This window comes from Harpia harpyja (genome assembly GCF_026419915.1).
Source record: "Harpia harpyja isolate bHarHar1 chromosome W unlocalized genomic scaffold, bHarHar1 primary haplotype SUPER_W_unloc_1, whole genome shotgun sequence".
NCBI classification, from domain to species: domain Eukaryota; kingdom Metazoa; phylum Chordata; class Aves; order Accipitriformes; family Accipitridae; genus Harpia; species Harpia harpyja.
Window position 1 is genome coordinate 64,467 of NW_026293183.1, and position 21,139 is coordinate 85,605.

Here is a 21,139-nt window from a genome sequence, read left to right on the forward strand (position 1 = left end):
CATCCGGCACGACCGGACAGACCGCTGTGCCGTGCCGCGCTGTGTTGTGCTGCGCTGTGCCATGCTGCACCGCGCCGAGCCGTGCCATGCAATGCTGTGCGGTGGCGTGCCGTGCCATGCTGCGCCACGCCATGCCATACTGTACCATGCCATACCATGCTGCACCATGATACGCCATGCCATGCTGTGCCATGCCATGCTGTACCATGATATGCTGTGCTCTGCCATGCTGTGCCACGCCATGCTATACTGTGCCATGCCATGCCATACTGCACTGTGATACGCCGTGCCATGCCATGCTGCACCACGCCATGCCGTGCCATGCCATGCTGTACCATGATATGCTGTGCTCTGCCATACTGTGCCATGCCATGCCATGCTGCACCATGATACGCCATGCCATGCCGTGCCATGCCATGCTGTACCATGATATGCTGTGCTCTGCCATACTGTGCCACGCCATGCTTGCACCATGATATGCCATGCTGCGCCACGCCATGCCATACTGTGCCATGCCATGCCATACTGCACTGTGATACGCTGTGCCGTGCCACGCTGCACCACGCCATGCTGCACCGTGCCGTGCCCTGAGCTGGCTGGGCAGCACCGAGCTGTTCCCGGGGGGTGTTAAAGGAGGTGGGTGCTGGGGGGGGGCAGCAAACCCTGTCCCCGTGTCCCCTCCCCGGTGCCGCTCCTGTCCCCTCTGGGCTCTGCCCGACTCTGTGGCCCCTGGGGGGGGTATGGGGGTGTGTGTGCACCCCCGTGGCCCCCTGTGCCCCTTTTCTAGTGCCCCATGGGTGACACGGGGGGGTCCAGGACCCCGAGCATCATCTTGGGGGCACACGGTGTGCCACCCTGGGGGGACGTGGGGGGTGGGGGGGACAGGACCCTGGCACTGCATCTGCCCCCCGTATCCCATCAGGGTACAAAGCCGTGCAGAGCCCCAAGCCGAGCGTGCAAAGCCCTGAGCCGAGCCCAAGCCCCAAAGGGTTGCATCCAGCATTGAGGCTGTGCAGAGGGGTTGCCAACGGCTCATGGTCTGCCAGGCCTTCATCCTCCTCCTCGGCTCCAGTCTCCTCTCCCCATCTCAGCTTTCGGACGGAGAGGTCAGAGCTGTCCCCCCAAGGGCTCGGGGTCCTCCCCCGGCTGTGGCCGGTGGGTCCAAAGCCTGCAGGACCCCCGGTGCTCCAGCCGGGCAAAACCTGTACCCAGAGCCAGGAGAAACTACTGGCACCTCGCTGGCGGCTGCCAAGGACACTGCGTGCCTGGCGAGGGGACAGTTTGCCAGCAAAGGGACGGGCGTTGTGATGAGGGGACGGGGGCTGCAACAGGCGAAGGGACAGCTGAGGGTGCTCAGGGTGCCGGCGGCTGCTGGCGCCCACCGCAGTGTGGGGAGGGCAGGGTCCCCTTTGCTCCCCCCACCCTCCCCCTGGCCCGGCTCCAGGTCCCCGACACACACGGCGAGCAGATCCCCAAAGGTCATCGACTGTCTGGTAGCCCCGGCCGCGCCGCCGCGACCTCGCCGGTGCCGGCAGACTTTGCTCCTCGCTGCCGAACCAGGCACCAGCAGCCATGGAGCCGGTGGGCACCGTCACCACCATCCTCCTTATCCTGGTGGTCATGGCCCTCGTGGTCGGGTGGAAAAAGAAATGGCGGAGCCAAAATTACCCACCAGGGCCGCTGGCGCTGCCAGTCTTCAGGAACCTGCTGCAGCTCAGGGCTGCCAACACCTGCAAGACCTTCCGCAAGGTGAGTGGGGTGGGGGGGCAAAACTCCTGGGGTGCCGATGCCGAGACCCCCCGGGGCGCCGTGACCCACACCGGGGTGGGGGGTTGTCGCTTTGTGCCGCAGCTGAGTGAGAAGTACGGCCCCGTCTTCACCCTACACTTCGGGTCGGAGCAGGCGGTGGTGGTCTTCGGCTACGAGGTGGTGCAGGAAGTTTTGCTGAACCGCGGGGATGAATTCACCGACCGGGGTCGATTCCCATTGACGGAAAAAATACAACAAGGATCTCGGCATCTTCATGAGCAATGGGGAGATGTGGGCACAGACCCGGCGCTTCACCCTCACCACGCTGCGGGATTTTGGCATGGGCAAGAGGAGCGTGGAGAAGTGGGTCCAGGAGGAGATGGGGCTGCTGCTGCAGGAGCTGGCGCAGACCAAAGATGGGCAGCGGGGTCACGGTGGGATCGTGGTGGAGCCGGAGAGGGGGTGTCCGGCCCCGCCATCGTCACCGTCCCCACTACCACAGGGCAGCCCTTCAACCCTGCCATGCTGCTGAGCGCAGCCATGGGCAACACCATCTGCCGCATCCTCTTCGGCGAGCGCTTCGGCTATGGCGATGAGGAGTACCGCCGCATCCTCCGGTGCCTTGCCGAAAATTTCCGCTTGGAGAGCTCCACTGCCGGGCAGGTGAGATGTTTTGGCAGGGGAGGGGAGGAGGGGGCCCTCTGGCCCTGGCCTTGCCAACACCGTGCCAACTCACCAGCACCGTACCGCCTTGCCAGAATCGTGCTGCCTCCCCGGCATTGTACCACCTGCCAGCACGGTGTTGCTTCACCGGAATCAATGGCACCTCTCTGGCATCCATGCCACCTGCCTTTTTCCCGGCAGCTCTACACCATCCTGCCCAGCTTGATGAATCACCTGCCCGGCTCTCACCAAACCTACTTCCAGAACAATTCCTTCATCGAGGAATTTTTGGCCAGGAAAGTGGCGGAGCACGAGGCCACCCTGGATTCGGCAGCACCCCGGGATTTCGTGGATGCTTTCCTCTGCAGGATGGAGCAGGTGGCGTGAGGGGACCCCTGAGCATCTTCTTGGCAGGGGGGGGGGTCGACACCAGAATGTGGGGTGCTATCCTGGGGGGGGGAAACGACATGGGGTTGGGAGGAGACAGGAACCTGGGACTTCATGGCCACCCTGGGATTTTGGGGACACTTTGCTGGCTGGAGCAGAGGCAGGGGTGTAACTCCCTCCTCTTTCCTGTCCCATCCCGTCCCCCCCAAAAAAATCCAGGAGAAGGGGAACCCCGGGACGGCTTTCAGACGGGACAACATGCACGTGACGGTGTTTGACATGTTCGTGTCCGGGACGGAGAGCACCAGCATCACCCTCCGCTACTGCCTGATGCTGCTGCTGGAGCACCCCGAGGTGGCAGGTGGGGGGCACGGCTATGGGTGCTGGGGGGGGCAGGGGGAGAAACAGACCCCCCCCCCCCCCCCGCCGACCTCCCCCCCTCAAATGCCTTCCTCAGGGAAGGTGCAGGAGGAGATTGAGCGGGTGATGGGGAGGGAGCAGACCCCCAGCCTGCAGGACCGGGGGGCGATGCCCTACACCGAAGCCGTCCTTCACGAGACGTTGCGGTTCCTCGACCTCGTCCCCCTCGGCTTCATCCGGAGGGCGAAGCGGGATACACAGCTCGGTGGCTTCATTATCCCCAAGGTGCTGCTCGTTAGGCGAGGCTGATTCCTCATTAATCGCTCCCAGTTAATCACGAATTGCATTGCTCGATCATTGATCGTCAATCGCACGACCCTTCACCACCGCCGTCGATTAGAAATCATTCTTAACCGCAGGATGTTCTGCGTTATCAGCTATTAATTGCATGATGCGCTTCGTTACTGCTTATTGATTGCATGTCCACATGATAATCATTGACAGATCATCCGATGTGCTTCATCATCGATCGACTGCCCCGCAGGCTGCATCAGTGCTTATCAACGGTGCCGCATGCTTAATCATTGACTATTAATTGCACAACCTGCTTCGCCCTTGCTTATCAATTGCTCGTTAATCATTGATTAGTGTTTGCACAGCCCTGATTTTTGATTACTGATGGCGTGGCATGGTTAAGCATTGATTACGGCCCCCCCGCAAGCCGCAGTTGGAGGCTGGGGGGGTCACCCGCAGCATCCCCCTCCCAGGGTTGCACCATCTACCCCATCCTGAGCTCAGCCCTGCAGGACCCCCGCCACTTCAAAAACCCTGAAGCCTTTGACCCCCGTCACTTTTTGGATGAAAAGGGGGGGTTCAAGAAGAGCGATGCCTTCTTGCCCTTCTCTGCAGGTGGGTTGCACATAAAGACCCCCCGCCCTGCATTGGGGAAGGGGGGGGGACACCCCCAGGTGACACACCCCCCCCCCCTTTTTCACCACAGGAAAGCTTATGTGCCTGGGGGAGAGCCTGGCACGGGCGCAGCTCTTCCTCTTCCTCACCACCATCCTGCAGCGCTTCCAGCTCCGGCACCCCCCCGGCTGCCCCCACCTCGACCTGCGTCCCGAAGTCAGCGGCATCATGAACATCCCCCGGCCCTTTGAGCTTTGCTTCTGCCCCTGCTGACGTGCCCCCCTGCCCCCAACCCTGAGATGGCACATCGCACCCCGGGATGGAGACCTCCCCCTCCCCTGATATGTTTGCCCCCCCGCCCCTCACAGCGTAACAGCTTGTCCCCCCCATAAACAGCCTTTTCCCTCTGCAACCCACGGCTGTGGCTCTGTGTCCCCCTCAGAGCCCTCCCTCGGGGGGGGATGACACGAGACCAGTGACCCAGGGTGGGAGGGGGGGTCTCAGTGACCCCAAACAGGAGCGGGGTCCCCCCCCGAGCCTGTGGAAGCAAAGACGTGGGATGCATGGGGGAAAGCAAGGTGGCTTTACTTGGCGGGGGGGTTTCAACGGGGGATGAGGGAGAGGCGATAGGGTCGGGGGATGTTCCCCAACCCGCTGGATTCGGGGGTGATGTCGATGGTGGCCTGGTCCTCCTCCGCCTTCAGCTGGAAATGCTGGAGGATACTGGTGAGGAAGATGAAGAGCTCCATCACGGCCAGGCCTTCGCCCAAGCATACACGCTTCCCTGCAAGGCAATGGCCGTCAGCGTCTCTTACCAGTGGGCTGGGGGTGGTCTGTGGCCTCGCACCCCCACCCCGCTCCTCCTCCTCACCTGCGGAGAAGGCCATGAAGGCGTCGTTACGTTTGAAGCGTCCGTTCTCGTCCAAAAAGTGCCTGGGGTCGAAGGTCTGGGCGTTGGCAAACTGGCTGGGGTCAAACTGGGATGTGCAGAGCAGCGGGATGACATTCATGCCCTGGGTGCAGAGGGAGAGGGGGTCAGGGGGACCACAGCAGGTGGGGAGAGGGCTCCTGCAGTGCTCCGGGAACATGGGGGGCCCTGACATGGCACCCCAGGGATGCTGCGGTACCCCAGGGATGCTGGGGACCCCAACGTAGTACCCCAGGGATGCTGTGGTACCCGATGTGGCACCCCAGGGACGCTGCGTGCCCGATGGGGTACCCCAGGGATGCTGTGGGCCCCAACGTAGTACCCCAGGGATGCTGTGGTACCCCAGGGATGCTGCAGTACCTGATGCAGCACCCCAGGGATGCTGTGTGCCCAATGGGGTACCCCAGGGATGCTGCGGTACCCAATGGGGTACCTCAGGGATGCTGCGGTACCCAATGGGGTACCTCAGGGATGCTGTGGTACCCCAGGGATGCTGCTGTACCTGATGTGGTACCCAAGGGATGCTGCAGTACCCCAGGGATGCTGCTGTACCCGATGTGGTACCCAAGGGACGGTGAGGCACCCCAGGGATGCTGCAGCACCCCGTGGCCATTGCCCACCTGCCCGCCGCGCTACCTTGGGGATGGTGTAGCCCCGGAGCTGGACGTCCCGCGTGGTGGCGTGGGGCACCCCCATGGGCACGATGTCAGCAAAACGCTGGATCTCGTGGATCACGGCGTCGACGTAGGGCATGCGGCTCCGGTCCTCCATGCAGGGGCTGCGGTGGCGGCCAATCACCCGGTCGATCTCCTCGTGGAGCCGGGCTAGGGACGGGGAGGGGGGTCAGCACCGTGCCACCCCCCATCCCCGTCACCCTCTTGCCGTTGCCCCGGTACCTTCCACCTCGGGGTGCCGGAGCAGGATCCGGAGCCCATATTTGAGGGTGGAGCTGATGGTCTCGGTCCCCGCAAAGAAAAGGTTGACGGCAGTCTTGGAGAGCGTGTCCTCGGTGAAGTGGGTGTCGGGGTTCCCCTTCTCCTGCCAAGGGAGGGGGAGAAGGGTCCCCCCCCGGTTACATGCCAGCGCTGATGCCAGTTTTGGCACCCCGCGGGGAAGTTTGGCATGCCAGGAATGAGGCAGGTACCTGCTGCATCTTCAGGAGGAAGCAGTCAATGAAATCCCGGGGATTTTGGGGGTCCAACGTCTGCCGGTTCCTCCGCACCCGCTCCCCCATGAATTCGGCCAGCCGCAGGTAGTTGGCGTAGATCCGCCGGTGCGGCCCCGGCATGAACCGCATGATGTTGGGGAAGATGAAGAGCAGCTGCGGGAAGAAGAAACGGTGAAACGGGTTGGGGGAACATGAGCCAGGGAAGGCAGCGGGGGTGGGGGTGGGGTGCAAATTCCCACCTGCCCCCAAGTCGAGCTCATCAGCTTCCAGCTGTCATTGATGAGTGCCATGAGGGCGAGGAACCGCTCGTCCCCGTACTCAAAGCGTTCCCCGAAAACCATCTGGCAGATGATGTTGGAGCTGGCGCAGCTGAGCAGGAAAGTGGGGTCGAAGGGCTGCCCTAAAATTGTGTGGGGGCAGGAAGCACAGCGTTAGGGCAGGGGGGGTGGAAAAAACCCTGGGGGGGGGGTCTCAGGGGGGCCGTACCATGGGTCTGATAGAGATGTTGGATCAGATGCTGTGCTTCCTCGCAAACTCGCTCCTCGGCACCGCGCTTGCCCATTCCGAAACTCTTCAAGGTGACGATGGCGAAGCGCCGCAACTGCCGCCAGCGTTCCCCGGTCCCGTAGACGATACCTGGAATTGGGGACACCCCCCACCGACAAAAGGGGGTCAAGCACCGCCGACGGCTCCCCGAAAAACCCCGTGGTGACATCGTGGAGGGTGGGGCGTCTCACCGTTGCCGCGGCTCCACTGTTGGACGGCTGGGAAATCACCGCGGCCGCTGAACTCCTCGGCATGGTCGATCAGAGCTTCCTTCAACAGCCGGTACCCGGAGAGGACGACGCAGGGCCGGGAGCCCAGGTGGAAGGTGAAAATCTCACCGTAGGTCTCGCTGAGCTGCGGGGAGAAGGATAAGGTTTGGGGGGGGGGGGGGGGGGGCCCTCCCAGCCTTGGGACACCCCCCCCCCCAAATTTGAGTTCCCCCCCTCCCCGGGACTCACCTTGCGGAGGGAAGCGATGAGCTGGGTCACCTCCACTTGCAGCACGTTCCCCAGGAAGGGTAGGGGGGTCGGTCCGGGGGGGAGGTTGCCCCCCCGCTGCCGGCCCCAAAGAAGCAGCAGCCCCCCAACACCCAGCGCCAGGGCGATGCTCAGCACCCCGCTCGCCTCCATCCTCCTCACCTTGATTTATATAGTCTCCCCCCCCCCCCCAATTAACCGACCTCGGAGGAACTGCTGGTGCTGGCGTCCCTGGGGGGGGGCTCTGCACCCCCACACACCCCAGGAGGGATGGATAGACGGACAGTAGCCCTGGTGCCATTCCCCTGCAGCTGTTTGCAGTGGTTAATGATAAACCCACGCGTGCCTCCCCCCCCTTGGCCATGGTGGGGCTGGTCTGGGAACAGGGTCCCCAAAACCGGGTGTCCCCCCGACTTGAGAGCAGGCCAGGAAGGGGCAGAGGGGAGCATGCCCCCCCCCTCCAGGACCCCAAGGGTGACAAAGCAGGTGGCACATGGCAGGAGGGGGCAAACAAAAAGCTGCGGAGCTGTAGCTTGGGGATCGGGGGGCACCCCCAAACCCACCCCTGCACCCCAACAGCACCCTGGGGAGGGGCATTTGGGGCAGGTACACCCCACCCTGGTTGCTCCCACCCCCCAAAAAGAACCAAACAGCGGAGCCATGAGCTGGAAAACATTAATACTTTATGTACGAGAGTCACATTTTCACAGCCTGGAGGGGAGGAAAACTTGCTTTTTTTGGTGTTTCTTTTGCTTTTTTTTTTTTTTTTCCCCTTTTTCCAGAGGAAAAAAAAAACCAAAAAACAAACTGGGACACAGCTCTGGCCCCTCCAGGAACCCCCCCACCCTGGCAAGTGCAATAAATAACACAAAGAGAAGCAAAAAAGAAACGCACGCCCCCACACACACACTCTAGGGTGGGGGACGGGGACCTGGGTGGAGGTGGATGGAGCTGGAGGGAGATGCTGTCCCCAGAGAGGGAGGGTGGGGAAATCAGAGCCCCCATGGGTGCCTGGGACCCCCCCCCCCAGCCCTGAGGGGCTCATCCTGCAGGGAGGGGTCTGGGGACAGGCAAGGGGGGGGTCTGGGGACAGGCAAGTAGCTTCCAGCACAGGCAAGTGAAGTCCCCATCCCCCCCTCCCTGAAGTGACAGTGGAGGGTTTGACAACATTGTGTCTGTCATGTGTGTCCACCCCCAAAAAAAAAAAAAACAATCCACCTTTTCTCGCATGGTGGCAGGGGGGAAGTGGAAATGCAAAGTGGAGACCACGCACACACACACAAAAAAAAAAAAAAAAAAAAAGGCAAAACCCAGGAAGCTGGGCAGGGACACCCCTCCCTGCCCCAGCACTTGGGGACGAGCCATCCCTCTTGGCCACACTGCGGGGTGGGGCCTGTCCCCCCACCCTGCATGAGGTGGGGACCCCCGCTTCATTCAAGCACCCCAAAACGTTGCCAGTAGCATCTCAGAGGACTGTTTTGTTTTGTTTTTAAACAAGCTGAATACAACCCAACCTGCTCAGGGGGGTGTGTGGAGGGGGGGATGACACAACATAGCCCACCAGGCCGGCAGCCACGGTGGGGGGGGACGACGAGCAGTGGGCGAGGAGTGTTTGCCAGAAGCCACCTCGGTCAAATACAATCAAAACAAGGCATTTGCCACGGAGGTAAACTCGAGAGTCCCAGGGCTTCTTGGGATGAGAAGGGGGCAAATGGTATGGGGCGGGGGGGGGGGGGGGGGGGGAGGAACGCTCCTGGGGAAGCTGGGGGGGCTCGGCGAGCGAGGCACATGGTCCTGGCAGCGGGGAAAAAGAAAAACAAATTAGAAGAAAAAAAAAGAAAAAAAAAAAGGAGGTTTGTAGCAATGCCGTGACGCGGTAGGTGTCATCCAACCCCTTCTCCCATGGCCAGGGCACAAGTTGGGGGGGCCGGGCAGCTCCCCCCGCTCCCGGTACGGGGGTCTCACCTTGGGCACAGGCATTTAGCAACTGCACTGCTGCCGGCTCTGCGCCTGAGCTCCCCGGGGCTGCCGCAGCTGGCGAAGGGAAGCGTCTCCGTACTGGATCCCTGAGCCCATCCTCTCCGGGTCAAGTTCACCTGGGTCGGATGGAAAAAGCCCGGGAGGGAAGCAAGGGGAAGGATTAAAACTTCTGCTGGAATCCAAAATCTCTGTCCCAAGGACACAAAAGCTCCCGGTCCCCCGGGGACCCAAAATGTCCATCCCGGGGACACAAAACCTCCCGGTCCCCTAGGGACCCAAAACCTCCCTTCCCCACCCTGGAAAAGCCAAATCAGAGCTGTCGTACCCGATTCAATTTTGTTTAATATGGTCCTTGCACATTTTAAGAAGGCTTCTTCCACGTTCTCTCCCGTCAGGGCGCTAGTCTCCAGGAACATGAGCTCTGGTTAGTAAGAAAAGGCTCGTTACTTCGACCGTAATTAGCCCCGGGATGCCACGGGAGCCAGCGTTTCTCTCCGCATCCCTCACCGTTCTCTTGGGCAAAGCGTGAAGCCTCCAGGAACGTCACCTCCCGGTCGGCATCCAAATCCTTCTTGTTCCCGCAGAGGATGATGACGATGTTGGGGCTAGCGAGGGTGCGGGCGTCCGTCAGCCAGTTGGTCAGCGCGTTGTAGGTCTCCCGGCTGGATGGGGGAGGGCAGAAGCAGGAGGGTGGGGTGCCGAGCCCCTATTTTCCCCAGCACCAAGGGGGTCAGGGCGCCGTGGCCGGGGAACCCACCTGGTGATATCGTACACAAGCAGTGCACCAGCTGCACCCCGGTAGTAGCTTCTAGTCACCGACCTGAGGAGGAAGAGGAGGAGAGAGGAGGCACAAACGAGAGAACCGCTCCCCCCCCCCAACCCCTCCAGTTTGAGATCGGGGCCCCTCTTCATGGGCTGCGCTGCCTGGAAGGGAGGAAAAACTCCACAGGTGACTCGAGCGGGGACAGGACTGGTCCCAAACCAGTGTTATTAGGACCCTCGTCTCAAGCAGGCTGCCAATATTCTTATTTAATTGCTGGGTGAGTTCCGGTCCTCCGGCACCCTCAGTTTACCAAGGAAACCTCTAGAGAGGGATCCGGACAGGTTGGATTGATGGGTTGAGGACATTCAACAAGTCTGAGCGCTGGGTCCTGTGCTTGTGTCACAAGAACCCCAGGCTGGAAAAGGATCGGCTGAAGATGGGCCGGCAGTGTGGCCAGGTGGCCAACGGCATCCTGGCGTGTATTGGGAATAACGTGGCCAGCAGGACTCGGGAAGGGATCGTCCCCCTGTGCTCGGCACCTCGACTGCTGTGGTGACTTCTGGGCCCCGAGAGAGAGATTGAGGTGCTGGCACCCGGTTTCCCTTTGGAAAGGGAGTTTAAAAAAAAAAAAAAAAAAAAAAAAGAGAGAAAAAAGCCCCCAAAAAGCCGGTGGACGTTGAAGACAAGTGTTTGTGCACTGCTCCGGCACCATGAGGTGTTTTTTTTTTTTTTCTTTACCTGAACCTCTCCTGCCCAGCCGTGTCCCAGATCTGCAGCTTTACCGTCTTCCCGCCAACGTTGACAACCTTAGAGCCGAATTCCACCCCGATCGTGTGGTTTGAATCTTGTTTGACTGCAGAAACAAGAGTTGCCCAATGTGCTACTGGCTGGCTATGAAAGCACAATCGGGCTTCCCACCATGCCTGGGATCTCAGCTCCTCGGGCAAACCCCGCCATGCTCCAGCACGACTTTGCCGCCTGGATTATCCCCTGGCAAAGGGAAGCTCGTTACAAGATGATTTTGCAAGCGAGGACCGTGCCAGCATACGTGAAATTAAGCCCGCAAAATGCCGAGGAGGAGGGGTGCCTGGCATTTCACTTCCAATTAAGTGAGCTCAAAGCCTTCCTCCGCCCCGTTACAAAAGCAAATCGAAGGTTTCAGAAAAGAGAGAGGCAAAGTTTCAGCATTTTGTGGCAAAGCTCTGTTTATCCACCAAAGCGTAAAAGCTCTTTTCCAGCGCTGGGCCTGGCAAGGAAGGGTTGAGGCTCCAGAACACAAAAAAAACAACCCCAGAAAACAACAAACGCCACTTTTTTTTCCACTGGCAAAAGGTCCCACAAAGAAATATTTCGGCAGTGTTTTCCAGCAGCCTGAGAGACAAATCTGGTCGGGAGAGAGCCGGTGCAGCAGCAATAAAACCCAAAATAAACCAACTTACATTTGTTTTCGATGAATTGATGGAGGAGGCAGGACTTCCCTGTGCCGGCACTCCCTATCACGAGGAACTTGAAGAGGAAATCTGAAGAGAAAGATAAAAAGAAAAAAAAAAAAGGTGTTTTTACACTCAAGGTGTGTCAAGCAGCGGCAGGATGGGGGGGGAAAGGCCGTGAGGAGCAGCCCCCACAGAGGAGAATGACCTCGGGGAAGCGATTTCACACCTGGCTCCGCCCCCTCCCTTTCAAACACAGCAAAAAACACCCAGAAAAGCCCCCGAGAAGCGTTTTTTGCCCTTGATTTGGTGCCTGGCAAAAGCAGGAGGCACCGAAAGGGCCCCAAATCCCCCACGTGTGGAGTGTCACCTCCCAGCATTGGGTCCTCTGTGAACCTTTGTGGCCTGGGAGGAAAGCAGGGGGGCTGTGAAGGGCAACATCCCATGGCCGCTTGCCCCATAAGTGCCCTATAGGGGCCTCAAGTGTCCCCCACCTGCCCTGCACCGCTACGCAGAGCCCCGTATGCTCCCTGTATGGCCCTGTCCCACAGAGTTCCAATAGACCCGTACCCTGCAGGGCCCCATATGGAGCCCTATATGCTCCCAATAGGGCCCCCATCCCACACAGGGCCCCACAGACCCCCTATAGGGCCTCCCAGAACCCCCCCCCCCCCCATCCCACACCGGGCCTGCCAGTCCCCCTGTAAGGCCCCCATCCCACACAGAAGCCCAATACACTCCCTATGGAGTCCCTATATTCCCTATAGGGCCCCACAGACACTCCCTCATCCCACACAAGAGCCCCACAGACCCCCTATATGGCCCCCATCCCACACAGGGGCCCAATACACTCCCTATGGGAACCCTATATTCCCTATAGGGCCCCACAGACACCCCCTCATGCCACACAGGGCCCCACAGACACCCCCCCCATCCCACACAGAAACCTAATACACTCCCTATGAAGCTCCTATATCCCCTATAGGGCCCCACAGACACTCCCTCATCCCACACAGGGCCCCACAGACCCCCTACATGGCCCCCATCACACACAGAGGCCCAATACACTCCCTATGGGAACCCTATATTCCCTATAGGGCCCCTCAGACACCCCCTCATCCCACACAGGGCCCCACAGACACCCCCCCCATCCCACACAGGAGCCTAATACACTCCCTATGGGGCTCCTACATCCCCTATAGGGCCCCACAGACACCCCCTGCATCCCACACAAGGGCCCCACACGCTCTGTATAGGGCCCCCATCCCACACAGGGCCCCACAGACACCCTATAGGGCCCTGCAGACCCCCCCCATCCCACACAAGAGCCCCACAGACCCACTATAGGCCCCCCAGACACCCCCCTCAGCTCACACAGGGCCCTACACACTCCCTACAGGGCCCCCATCCCACAAAGGGCCCCACGGACCCCCCCCCATCCCACACAGGGGCCCACAGAGCCCCTATAGGCCCCACAGACCCCCTCTAGGGCCTCCACCCCACGCAGAGCCCTACACACTCCCAATAGGGCCTCTATTCCACATAGGGCCCCCTCCCCAGCCCTGACACCCCCCCTACCAGACCGGCTGGAGCCCCCCCGGGATCCCCCCCCGACCCACCGTAGGTCTCGGACATGGCTGGAGCCGCCGGGCCGGGCCCCGCCGCCGCCACCGGGCCGTACGGAAGGGAGCGGGCACAATATGGCGGCGCCCAGGCGAGCCGCTTCCGGGTTCTGCGCGCCTGCGCGGAGAGGTGGGCACGAGGAGAAAGGCGGAGCCACGCTACAAGAAAGAAGGCGTGGCGAAGACGCGTGGGCGGGGCCAGAGGGGGGCCGGGATCCTCGGTCCTAAACTCCGCCCGGCCCTGAACCGCTTGGGGGGGGGCGGCCACAAAGCGCCCCCCAACGCCCGGAGACCCTCCCCCAACCTCAAATACCCCCCAGCCCTGGGGCCCCCCCAGTCCTGGCCCTGGCCCTAACCCTGACCCCCAACCCCACGCCCCTCCCCCCACAGTCCATGTGCCCCCCCTCCCTCCCCACCAGCAGCAGAGCAAACAAGCAGTGGGACACAGAGGGGTTTATTTTGGGGGGGGGGGGGCGGGTAAAGAGGCTCCAGGTGCAATGTCTGCAAAGAGACCCTGGGTACAATGCTTAGAGGGGAAAAGGGGGGGCAGACCCCCCCCCGGGGGTTGGAGAGGTGGGGGGGTGAAGGAAGGGGTGGGGGGTAATGGAAGGGGTGTGGGGGGGGAAGGGTCGGCCGCCTTGGGGCGAACTTACCTTCGGGGGGGTGGGACATGGGGAAAGGGGGAGTAGCAAGGGGGCTGGCGGGGTGTTTTGGGGGGGTGGTGGGGGTTGGGTTTTGGAGGGGGGGTCACTTTTTGGCGAAGGAGATCTTCATGGCGTTGTTCTGGGTGATCTTGAAACCCTGGAGGGCGTCGCGGGCGGCCCCCGCCTGCACCTCGTTATCGAACTCAACAAAGGCGATGTCGTGCCGGCCCGGTACCAACCGCACCTCCTTAAAACCAGGGAACCTGGAGGGAGAAAGGTGGGGGGGCACAGGTGTCAACAGGGCCCCCCCAGACCCCTCCCCGGGGTCCTGTTTCACCCCCACCCCAAGAAACTCACTGGTTGAAGAGCATGGAGAGCATCAGCTCGTTGGTCTCCTCAGGCAGGTTGGTGAGGAAGAGGATGTGATTCGGTGGGTTCTCCGATAACTGGGGTGGGGGAAAAAAGGGGGTGTCAGTCTCAAAAGGAGGCAGGGGAGCCCCCCCAAAAGGCTCACCCCCCTCCATCTCCCTCCTGGTTCGGGATGGTTTTTTAGGTGCTGTGGCTCGTTCAGCATCAAATATTGGGGGGGGCGGGTTGTGCTGGTAATCCCATTACTCACCGGCTGCGCTGGGGGCATCTGGCCCGGCATCACTTGCTGGGGGGGCATGGCTCCCGGGGGAATACCACCGGGGGTCATGCCGGGTGGGGGGATCATCCCCGGTGGGGGCATATAGGGGGGCTGCCCCGCCATATGGTGCATCATACGGGGAGCCTGGTTCAACGGCGGCATTCCCTGTGGGGAAAAAGAGGGGCTCAGCGCCTGTAAAACCCCCCCAAACCAAAACCCACTACAAAAAAACCCTCCCTCAATTCACCGGGACGGTTCCCTGAACGCCGCCTCCTGCCGCCGCTCCAGTTCCGGCTGCGGTTTTCTTTGCTGCCGGCGCGTCTTGATTTTTGGGTTTTCTTTTTTCTCGTTTCCGGTCGCGTTCGACGAATGTTCCTTTCATTTTGGCAATGATATCCGAATCCGTCTTGGCATACTGGATCCGCTACAGGGAAAAAAGCAAGGGGTGAGTGGGAACAGATTTGGGGGGCTCTATGAGGATTTGGAGGGGCTCCACAAGGATTTGGGATAGCTCCATGGTGATTTTGGGTGCTCCACAGGGATTTGGGAGGGCTCTGCGAGGACGTGGAGGGGCTCCGTGAGGATGCGGAGGGGCTCTGCGAGGATTTTGGGGGCTTCATGGGGATTTGGAGGGGTTCCACGAGGATCTGGGGGACTCTATGAGGATTTGGGATAGCTCCATGAGGATTTGGAGAGGCTCCACAGGGATTTGGAGGGGCTCCACGGGGATTTGGGATAGCCCCATGGGGATTTGGGATAGCCCCATGGGGATTTGGGGGTCTCCACAGGGATTTGGGGGGCTCCACGAGGATTTGGGTGTCTCCACAGGGATTTGCGGGTCTTCGTGGGGATGTGGAGAGGCTCCACGAGGATTTGGGTGTCTCCACAGGGATCTGGAGGGCTCCATAGGGATGTGGAGGGGCTCTATGAAGATTTAGGATGGCTCCACGGGGATTTGGGGCAGCTTCATGGCGATTTGAAGGGCTCTGTGGTGACTGGGGGTGCTCCACGTGGACCTGGGGGGGGCTCCACGAGGATTTGAGGTGGCTCCACGAGGATTTTGGTGGGGGGGCTCACCATGGGTTTGTCGTAGAAGGGGAAGCCCTGCATGGAGCGCAGGGCGTTGGTGGCACTGCTGATCTCCTTGAAGATGACGAAGGCCTGACCTCTCATCTTCAAACTGCGCGACACCAGGATATCCAGGATTTGACCGAATTGCGAAAAAATCGCGTAGAGGGATTTTTTCAACTCTGGGGAGAAAAAAAAGAAGGAGGAGGAGGAGGGTGAGCGGGCAGGAAGGCAAGACACCCCCCCCCTTCCCCCTCCCCCCCCCTTACCATCTTTTTTAATCTTCTCATTCAGGTTGTTGATGTAGATGGTGTGGTTGGGGCGCGGATCCTGCACTGCCATGTCGGCCCCTCCCCAGCCTGCTGGGAGAGATGGGGGGGCTGGAAGGGAGGCTGGGGGGGGGGGGCTGGCCCCCCCTCCCCTTTAACCCCCCAACACCCACGGGCTACTCAGGGAGGGAGGATCCCCCCCCCCGGTAGGAAAGCGGCCCCAGGGATGGGCAAAGGCTGTGTGGGGAGGTTGGGGAATGCCCCAGGCCCCCCCAGTGAGGAAGGGGTTACCCCCTCCCCCGTAAAAAAAGGGTTAATCCCCCCCCCCCCCAGCCCCGGGGTCGCTCCACCCGGGTCCTCCCACCCCGTGGGGACATCGTGTCCGTGTCGGAGCCCTCACCCCCCCCTTGGACCCCCTCAGAACCCCCCCGGACCCCCCCGGGCCCAGCGCGGCCCCTCACCGCCCGCCACCGCCTCAGCCGCGTGCACCGCCTCTAACCAGCCAATAGCCGCGCGGCAACGCCTCTCCCGCCCGCCCACCGCCGTCTCCTCCAATCAGAGCGAGGCGGGTACCTGGCGCGCTGGCCAATCACAACGAGGACGGCCTAGCCGGCGGGCGGGAGGGGAAACCTTTGACCTCTGACCTCGCGTTTCCGTCCCGCTGCCCTTTGACCTTCGTATGGCCCAGGTTCCGCCGCCGCCACCGCCCCCCCCGCCGCCGCCGCCCCCCCCGCCGGGCCGGGTCCTACGGGACGCGCTGGAACGGGCCGGGGCCGCCCTGGGGGACGACGGCGGCGTCCGGGAGCTGCTGCGGCGGCGCCGGGAGAGGTGGGGGCCGGGGAGGGGTGGGGTCTTGGGCCCGGCCTGAACCGGGGCGGGGGGTCCTGGAGGGGTCTTGGGTCCGGCCTGAACCAGGAGGGGTCCCGGGGGGGGGTCCTGGGCCCACCTTGAACCGGGGGGAGTCTTGGGTCCGGCCTTAACAGCGGGGGGGGTCCTGGGCCTGGCCTGAACCGCGGGGGCGTCCCAGGGAGGGGTCCTGGGCCCACCTTGAACCGGGGAGGGGGGTCCGGAGGGGGTCCTGGGCCCACCCTGAACCGCGGGGGGGGTCCCGGGTGGGGGTCTTGGGCCCACCTTGAACCGGGGGGGGGGGGGTCTTAGGTCCGGCTTTAACCGAGGGGGGTGTCCTGTGTCTGGCCTGCACAGGAAGGGGGGGGTCCGGGGGGGGTCCTGGGCCTCCCTTGAACCAGGGGGGGTCTTGGGTCTGGCCTTAACCGGGGGGCGGGGGGTGTCCTGGGTCTGGCCTGCACAGCGGGGGGGGGGGGGGGTCTGGGCCCACCCTGAACTGAGGGGGGGGTCCTGGGTCCAGCCTGAACTGTGGGGGGGTGGGGCGGGGGGGTCCTGGGTCTTGCCTGACCCAGGGTGCGGGGTGGGTAGACCCTACTGATTGGGGTGGGGGGCAGGTGTAGCTGGAGGATTCCCCCTTTCTATGGGTGGCGAGGGAGGGGGCTCGCTGGGGCATCCCCACGACTTGGGGGGGGTCCCCCATCCTGCCTCAGCTTCCCGGGGGGGTCCCCTGCCCCCCCTAAACCTTCCCCCCCCCCCAGCCTCAGCAGCCCCCTGAAATGGCTCCTCTTCCACCGCCCGGCGCCGCCCCTCATCCAAGACGGACCCCAGTAAGTGGGGTTTTTTTTGGGGGGGGGACACACAATATGGGGGTGCTGTACCCCCCCAACCTGTGCCCGCCCCCACCCCAAAGGTGCGGGCTGGTGGCCCTATGGATGGCGGCGTCGCTGCTGGCCCCCACCCACGGCGTGGAGCTGGAGGAGCTGGTGGAGACGGCGCGGGAACGCGGCTTCACCGCCCGGGGCGAGATGTTCTCAGGTACGGCGAGGTGAGGGGACACACACCCCCCCTTTTTTGGGGTGGGGTGGGGGGTTCTAGCCCTCCCCCCCTAATTTTGTCCCCGCAGCGGCTGACATGGCAGCGCTGGCTGAGGAGCTTTTCCCTTGTCGCGCCGAGTTACTTTCAGGGGGTTTGGAAGGGTCCAACCGGCCTCGGATCTTGCGTCACCTCCTTGGGGGGCTCCCCCTCCTCGTGCCGTATCCTGCTGTCTTTTTTTGGGGGGGGGGACACCCCAATTCACCCCGATATCCCCCCTAAACCCCCGCCCTTAACGTCACCCCAGCTACGACGAGGACAGTAACCACGAACCTTGCTGCCGTCATGGCCACAAAGCCCACTGGGCCGTGCTGACAGGTAAGCGGGGGGACGGAAAGGCTACTGCACCCCCCCAGGTGTGTGTGTGGGTCCCATTTGCAGCAGGGGGGGCACCCCAAGTGTGACATTTCCCCTCCTGTGTGTTTACCCCCCCCCAAGGTGTTTTGCTAGGCATCCGCATCGAGACATTGAGCCCGAGCTACCAGCAAGATCCCGAAATCCCCAATCTCTTCCACCCCCCCTCGTCGTGGTTTAAGGGGGATGGAACGATATTGGGGGGGGGGGAAGAATTATTTGGGGAGGGGACACATCCGATAGAGGGGGTGTTGGTGTTGGCGCAGCAGGGGAAGAGCCCCCGTTGTCAACTTTGGGGGTTGGGGGGGCTTCACGGCAGCAACGTGCAGCTGAAGGAGCTGAGCCCCCACCGGGAGAATGACGGCCATCGTTACGTCCTCCCCCCGGGGGGGCTGGGGGTCGGCCTCAGGGGGAGGGTCGTGCTGCTGCACCCCCGGATTGAGGGGGGGGGCACACAGCCCCCCCCTCAATAAATGGGGCTGGTTGAAGGAAAGGTTGAGGGGGGACTGGTGTTGGTTGTGCTGTTTTGAGGGGGGTTTTAGGGGTGGGGGTTTCCCTCCTGGGGGGGGGGTCTGGGGGGGTTCGGGAGGGGGGCAAGGGGGTGGTTAAGGGGGGTGGGGTCCTGGTGTTGGTTGTGCTGTTTTGAGGGGGTTTTGGGGAGAGTTTAGGGTGGGGGTTTCCCCTCTGGGGAGGGGGTTCTGGAGTTTGGGGGGGTCCTGGAGGAGTTTGGAGGGGTGGTTGAGGGAGTGGGGGGGTCTTTGGTGTTGGTTGTGCTGTTTTGAAGGGGTTTTGGGGGGGTGTTAGGGTGGGGGTTCCCCCCTCTTGGGGGGGGGTTCTGGGGAGTCCTGAGGGGGTTCAGGGGGTCCCGGGGTGGGAATGTTCAAGGGGGTGGGGGTGGGTCCCCAGTTTCGGTTGTGCTGTCTTGGGGGGGTCCTGGGGGTTTTAGGCGTGGGGTCCCCCCTCCTGGGGGGTCTCTCTGGGGGTTGGGGGGGTTCAAGGGGGTGGGGTTCAAGGGGGAGTTGGGGGTCACCGGGGGGGTCCCCAGGACAAGGGACACGGGGGGGGGGGGGAAAATGTCCTGGGACGCATGCGCAGTGGGGTGCGGGTGGGAGCGGGGCGTCCGCGCATGCGCGCTTCCGGTATGGGTGGGGCCCCCGCAAAGTCGTCCTCCTGTCCCATTGGTGGGAGATGGGGAGGGCGGAGCCGCAAACCCGGAAGCGTCGGGATGGCGCGGAGAGGACCGAACGTGAACGGAGCTGACCGGACCGGGCACCCTGGTGCCCTTTGACCCCTGACCCCTGCCCTCCGCTCCTCCTAAACCCCTTCCCCATGGCGGCGATCCGCCCCAAAACCCCTCCCGTCACCCTGCGGGGGCTGCACCGGGACGGGGCCTTACGGGGCCTCACGGCTGAGGAGGCCCGGCGGGCGCGGGTGGCCCGGGGCCGCCCGGACCCCCCCCCGGGAGAAGGTGAGTGTGTGTGTGGGGGGGAAACACGGCCTCGGGGGACCCCCGGGACCGGTCCCCAACCTCCTTGTGTGTGTGTGTGTGTGTGTGTGTCCCCAGCTCAGCGAGAGGGCCCGGGAGCGGCGGGTGCCCGTTTCCCGCCTCGGACGGCTGGCCAGCTTCGGAGGTACGGGGGGGGGGAACGACACGGGCAGGCGGCCCCGGCTCGCTCACCCTGCCCTAGGTCGGGCTGGGGGGGGGGGGGGGGGGGGGCGTGGGAGGTCGGACCCGTCGGCAGCCGGGGTAGGGCTGGGGTGGGGGGGGGGGGGGGGGGGGGAGGAGGGAGAGGGGTCTTGGGGAGGAGGAGGAAGAGAGTGGGGGGTCTCAGGGGGAGGAGGAGGGGGATCTCGGAGGAGGAGAGTGGGAGGTCTGGGGGGGGGAGGAGGGGAAGAGGAGGGGGGGTCTTAGGGCAGGGGAAGGAAGAGAAGAAGGATAAGGGTAGTCTAGAGGGGGAGCAGGAGGCGGGGAGGTGTCTTCCACAGGGGGTGGGCTTGGGAATATGGGGGGGACAGCCTGGGGGGGGGGGTCCTCTCTGGTGTGTGTGTGTCCCCCAGGACTGGCAGTGGGTCTTGGCGTGGGGGCCCTGGCCCAGGTGGCGCGGGCGAGGCTGAGTGTGAGGGCAAGCCCCGGGGTGAGTACGGGATTGGGGGGAATCACCCCAAATCACCCCCCCCCCCCAATTTTGGGGAGGGGGAGGCTTCACCTAGCTTGTGCCCCCTCCCCCAGCTACCGGCTCCCCAACTGGACTCCAGCCCCCTCCTCTCGGAAGCCAACGCCGAGCGGATTGTGGCCACGCTCTGCCGGGTGCGGGGGGCCGCCCTCAAGCTGGGGCAGATGCTCAGCATCCAAGGTGGGTACCCCCCAACCCTGGACCCCCCCCAAGGGGCACCCAGACCCCCAAGGGCACCGAGACCCCCCCCCCCCTGCCCAAGGGCACCCCAGGGGGGTAGAGCAGCCTTGGGGTGACCTCTGGGTTGGGATTGGGGGGGTGGGGGGGGGGGGGTCCCAGGGTTGGGTTGTGGGAGGGTCCTACTGCTCTGGGGTGGGGTGGGAGGGTGCCAGGCATGGGGTGGGGGTGTCCCACGGCTTTGGGGTGGGGTGAGGGGGTCCCGGGATGGGGTGGGGGGGTCCCATGCCTTTGGGGTTGGGGGGGGGGTCCTGGGATGGGGTGTATGGGTCTCACAGCTCTGGAGTGGGGTGTGGGGGGTCCCACAGCTTTGGGCTTGGGTGTGGGGGTCCCAGCTCCCCAGCACATCCCCCCCCCGCAGACGCAGCTTCCTCAGCCCGCAGCTGCAGCGGTTCATGCCGCGCTGGCAGACCACTGTGAGTGACTTTTGGGGGAGCGTGGGGCCCTGGGGTTTGGGGGGGGGGGGGGGCGAGCAGGGGAAGCGGGATCTGGGGGTGTCAGCTGAGCCCCCCCCCTCATCCCACATCCCACAGCAAGTGCTGGCGGAGGAGCTGGGCCCCGGCTGGCGGGAGAAAATGTCGGCTTTTGAGGAGATGCCTTTCGCTGCCGCCTCCATCGGGCAGGTGCATCTTGGGGTGCTGCGGGACGGCACCGAAGTGGCCGTGAAGATCCAGGTGAGCCCCGGGGAGGGTGGATTTTGGGGGGCTGAGGGTGCCTCAACATTTATATCCCCCCTACCTTTGTTTTTTCACAGTATCCTGGCATCGCCCGGAGCATCCGCAGTGATGTCGACAATCTGCTCTCTCTGCTCAAGATGAGCGTGGTGCTGCCGGAGGGTGAGCTGGA

At 63.1% G+C, this 21,139-nt stretch overlaps 6 protein-coding genes across 7 annotated transcripts in view; 3 read left to right on the plus strand and 3 right to left on the minus strand.

The window, feature by feature from the left end:
- Positions 1–1,305: 1,305 nt before the first annotated feature.
- On the plus strand, positions 1,306–4,417 carry LOC128138104 (cytochrome P450 2C16-like). Its single transcript, XM_052779416.1, is given in 9 exon segments — positions 1,306–1,749; positions 1,852–1,995; positions 1,997–2,163; positions 2,250–2,412; positions 2,614–2,790; positions 3,019–3,160; positions 3,257–3,444; positions 3,927–4,068; positions 4,160–4,417. Coding segments are annotated over 9 exon segments (1,482 nt in total). The 5' UTR covers positions 1,306–1,572; the 3' UTR covers positions 4,342–4,417.
- Positions 4,418–4,632: 215 nt separating this feature from the next.
- On the minus strand, positions 4,633–7,358 carry LOC128138105 (cytochrome P450 2F3-like). Its single transcript, XM_052779417.1, has 9 exons — positions 7,169–7,358; positions 6,902–7,064; positions 6,651–6,800; positions 6,404–6,564; positions 6,141–6,317; positions 5,893–6,034; positions 5,633–5,820; positions 4,940–5,081; positions 4,633–4,852 (listed from the first exon to the last, which is right to left on the minus strand). Exons 1-9 carry the CDS (start codon positions 7,337–7,339, stop codon positions 4,671–4,673), a joined length of 1,476 nt encoding a protein of 491 aa, XP_052635377.1. The 5' UTR covers positions 7,340–7,358; the 3' UTR covers positions 4,633–4,670.
- A 493-nt stretch (positions 7,359–7,851) lies between these two features.
- Positions 7,852–13,207, minus strand: RAB4B (RAB4B, member RAS oncogene family). 2 transcript variants are annotated; one of them, XR_008233956.1, is made up of 8 exons: positions 12,979–13,207; positions 11,369–11,449; positions 10,668–10,782; positions 9,924–9,986; positions 9,674–9,828; positions 9,423–9,587; positions 9,152–9,352; positions 7,852–8,980 (listed from the first exon to the last, which is right to left on the minus strand). XR_008233956.1 is itself a non-coding variant. In XM_052779429.1 (8 exons), exons 1-7 carry the CDS (start codon positions 12,992–12,994, stop codon positions 9,167–9,169), a joined length of 642 nt encoding a protein of 213 aa, XP_052635389.1. In that variant the 5' UTR covers positions 12,995–13,200; the 3' UTR covers positions 7,852–8,980; positions 9,152–9,166. The 2 variants fall into 2 exon arrangements, 1 of the variants encoding a protein (XP_052635389.1); XM_052779429.1 differs by having other exon boundaries at positions 9,152–9,282; positions 9,492–9,587; positions 12,979–13,200.
- Positions 13,208–13,601: 394 nt separating this feature from the next.
- On the minus strand, positions 13,602–16,103 carry SNRPA (small nuclear ribonucleoprotein polypeptide A). The gene is made up of 7 exons (XM_052779428.1): positions 16,052–16,103; positions 15,591–15,680; positions 15,331–15,503; positions 14,501–14,677; positions 14,245–14,418; positions 13,983–14,071; positions 13,602–13,888 (listed from the first exon to the last, which is right to left on the minus strand). The coding sequence occupies exons 2-7, from the start codon at positions 15,661–15,663 to the stop codon at positions 13,729–13,731; spliced, it is 846 nt and encodes a 281-aa protein (XP_052635388.1). The 5' UTR covers positions 15,664–15,680; positions 16,052–16,103; the 3' UTR covers positions 13,602–13,728.
- A 114-nt stretch (positions 16,104–16,217) lies between these two features.
- ACTMAP (actin maturation protease) lies at positions 16,218–18,375 on the plus strand. The gene is made up of 6 exons (XM_052779426.1): positions 16,218–16,418; positions 17,195–17,263; positions 17,347–17,471; positions 17,560–17,689; positions 17,776–17,846; positions 17,967–18,375. The coding sequence occupies exons 1-6, from the start codon at positions 16,270–16,272 to the stop codon at positions 18,353–18,355; spliced, it is 933 nt and encodes a 310-aa protein (XP_052635386.1). The 5' UTR covers positions 16,218–16,269; the 3' UTR covers positions 18,356–18,375.
- A 574-nt stretch (positions 18,376–18,949) lies between these two features.
- Positions 18,950–21,139, plus strand: part of COQ8B (coenzyme Q8B) — a 3,350-nt gene continuing 1,160 nt past the window's right edge. Inside the window, exons 1-7 of the mRNA XM_052779371.1 lie at positions 18,950–19,354; positions 19,452–19,513; positions 19,941–20,017; positions 20,113–20,240; positions 20,655–20,709; positions 20,827–20,967; positions 21,048–21,129. Coding sequence (XP_052635331.1) covers positions 19,212–19,354; positions 19,452–19,513; positions 19,941–20,017; positions 20,113–20,240; positions 20,655–20,709; positions 20,827–20,967; positions 21,048–21,129 — 688 coding nt within the window. The 5' untranslated portion in view covers positions 18,950–19,211. The remainder of the gene's footprint in view (positions 19,355–19,451; positions 19,514–19,940; positions 20,018–20,112; positions 20,241–20,654; positions 20,710–20,826; positions 20,968–21,047; positions 21,130–21,139) is intronic.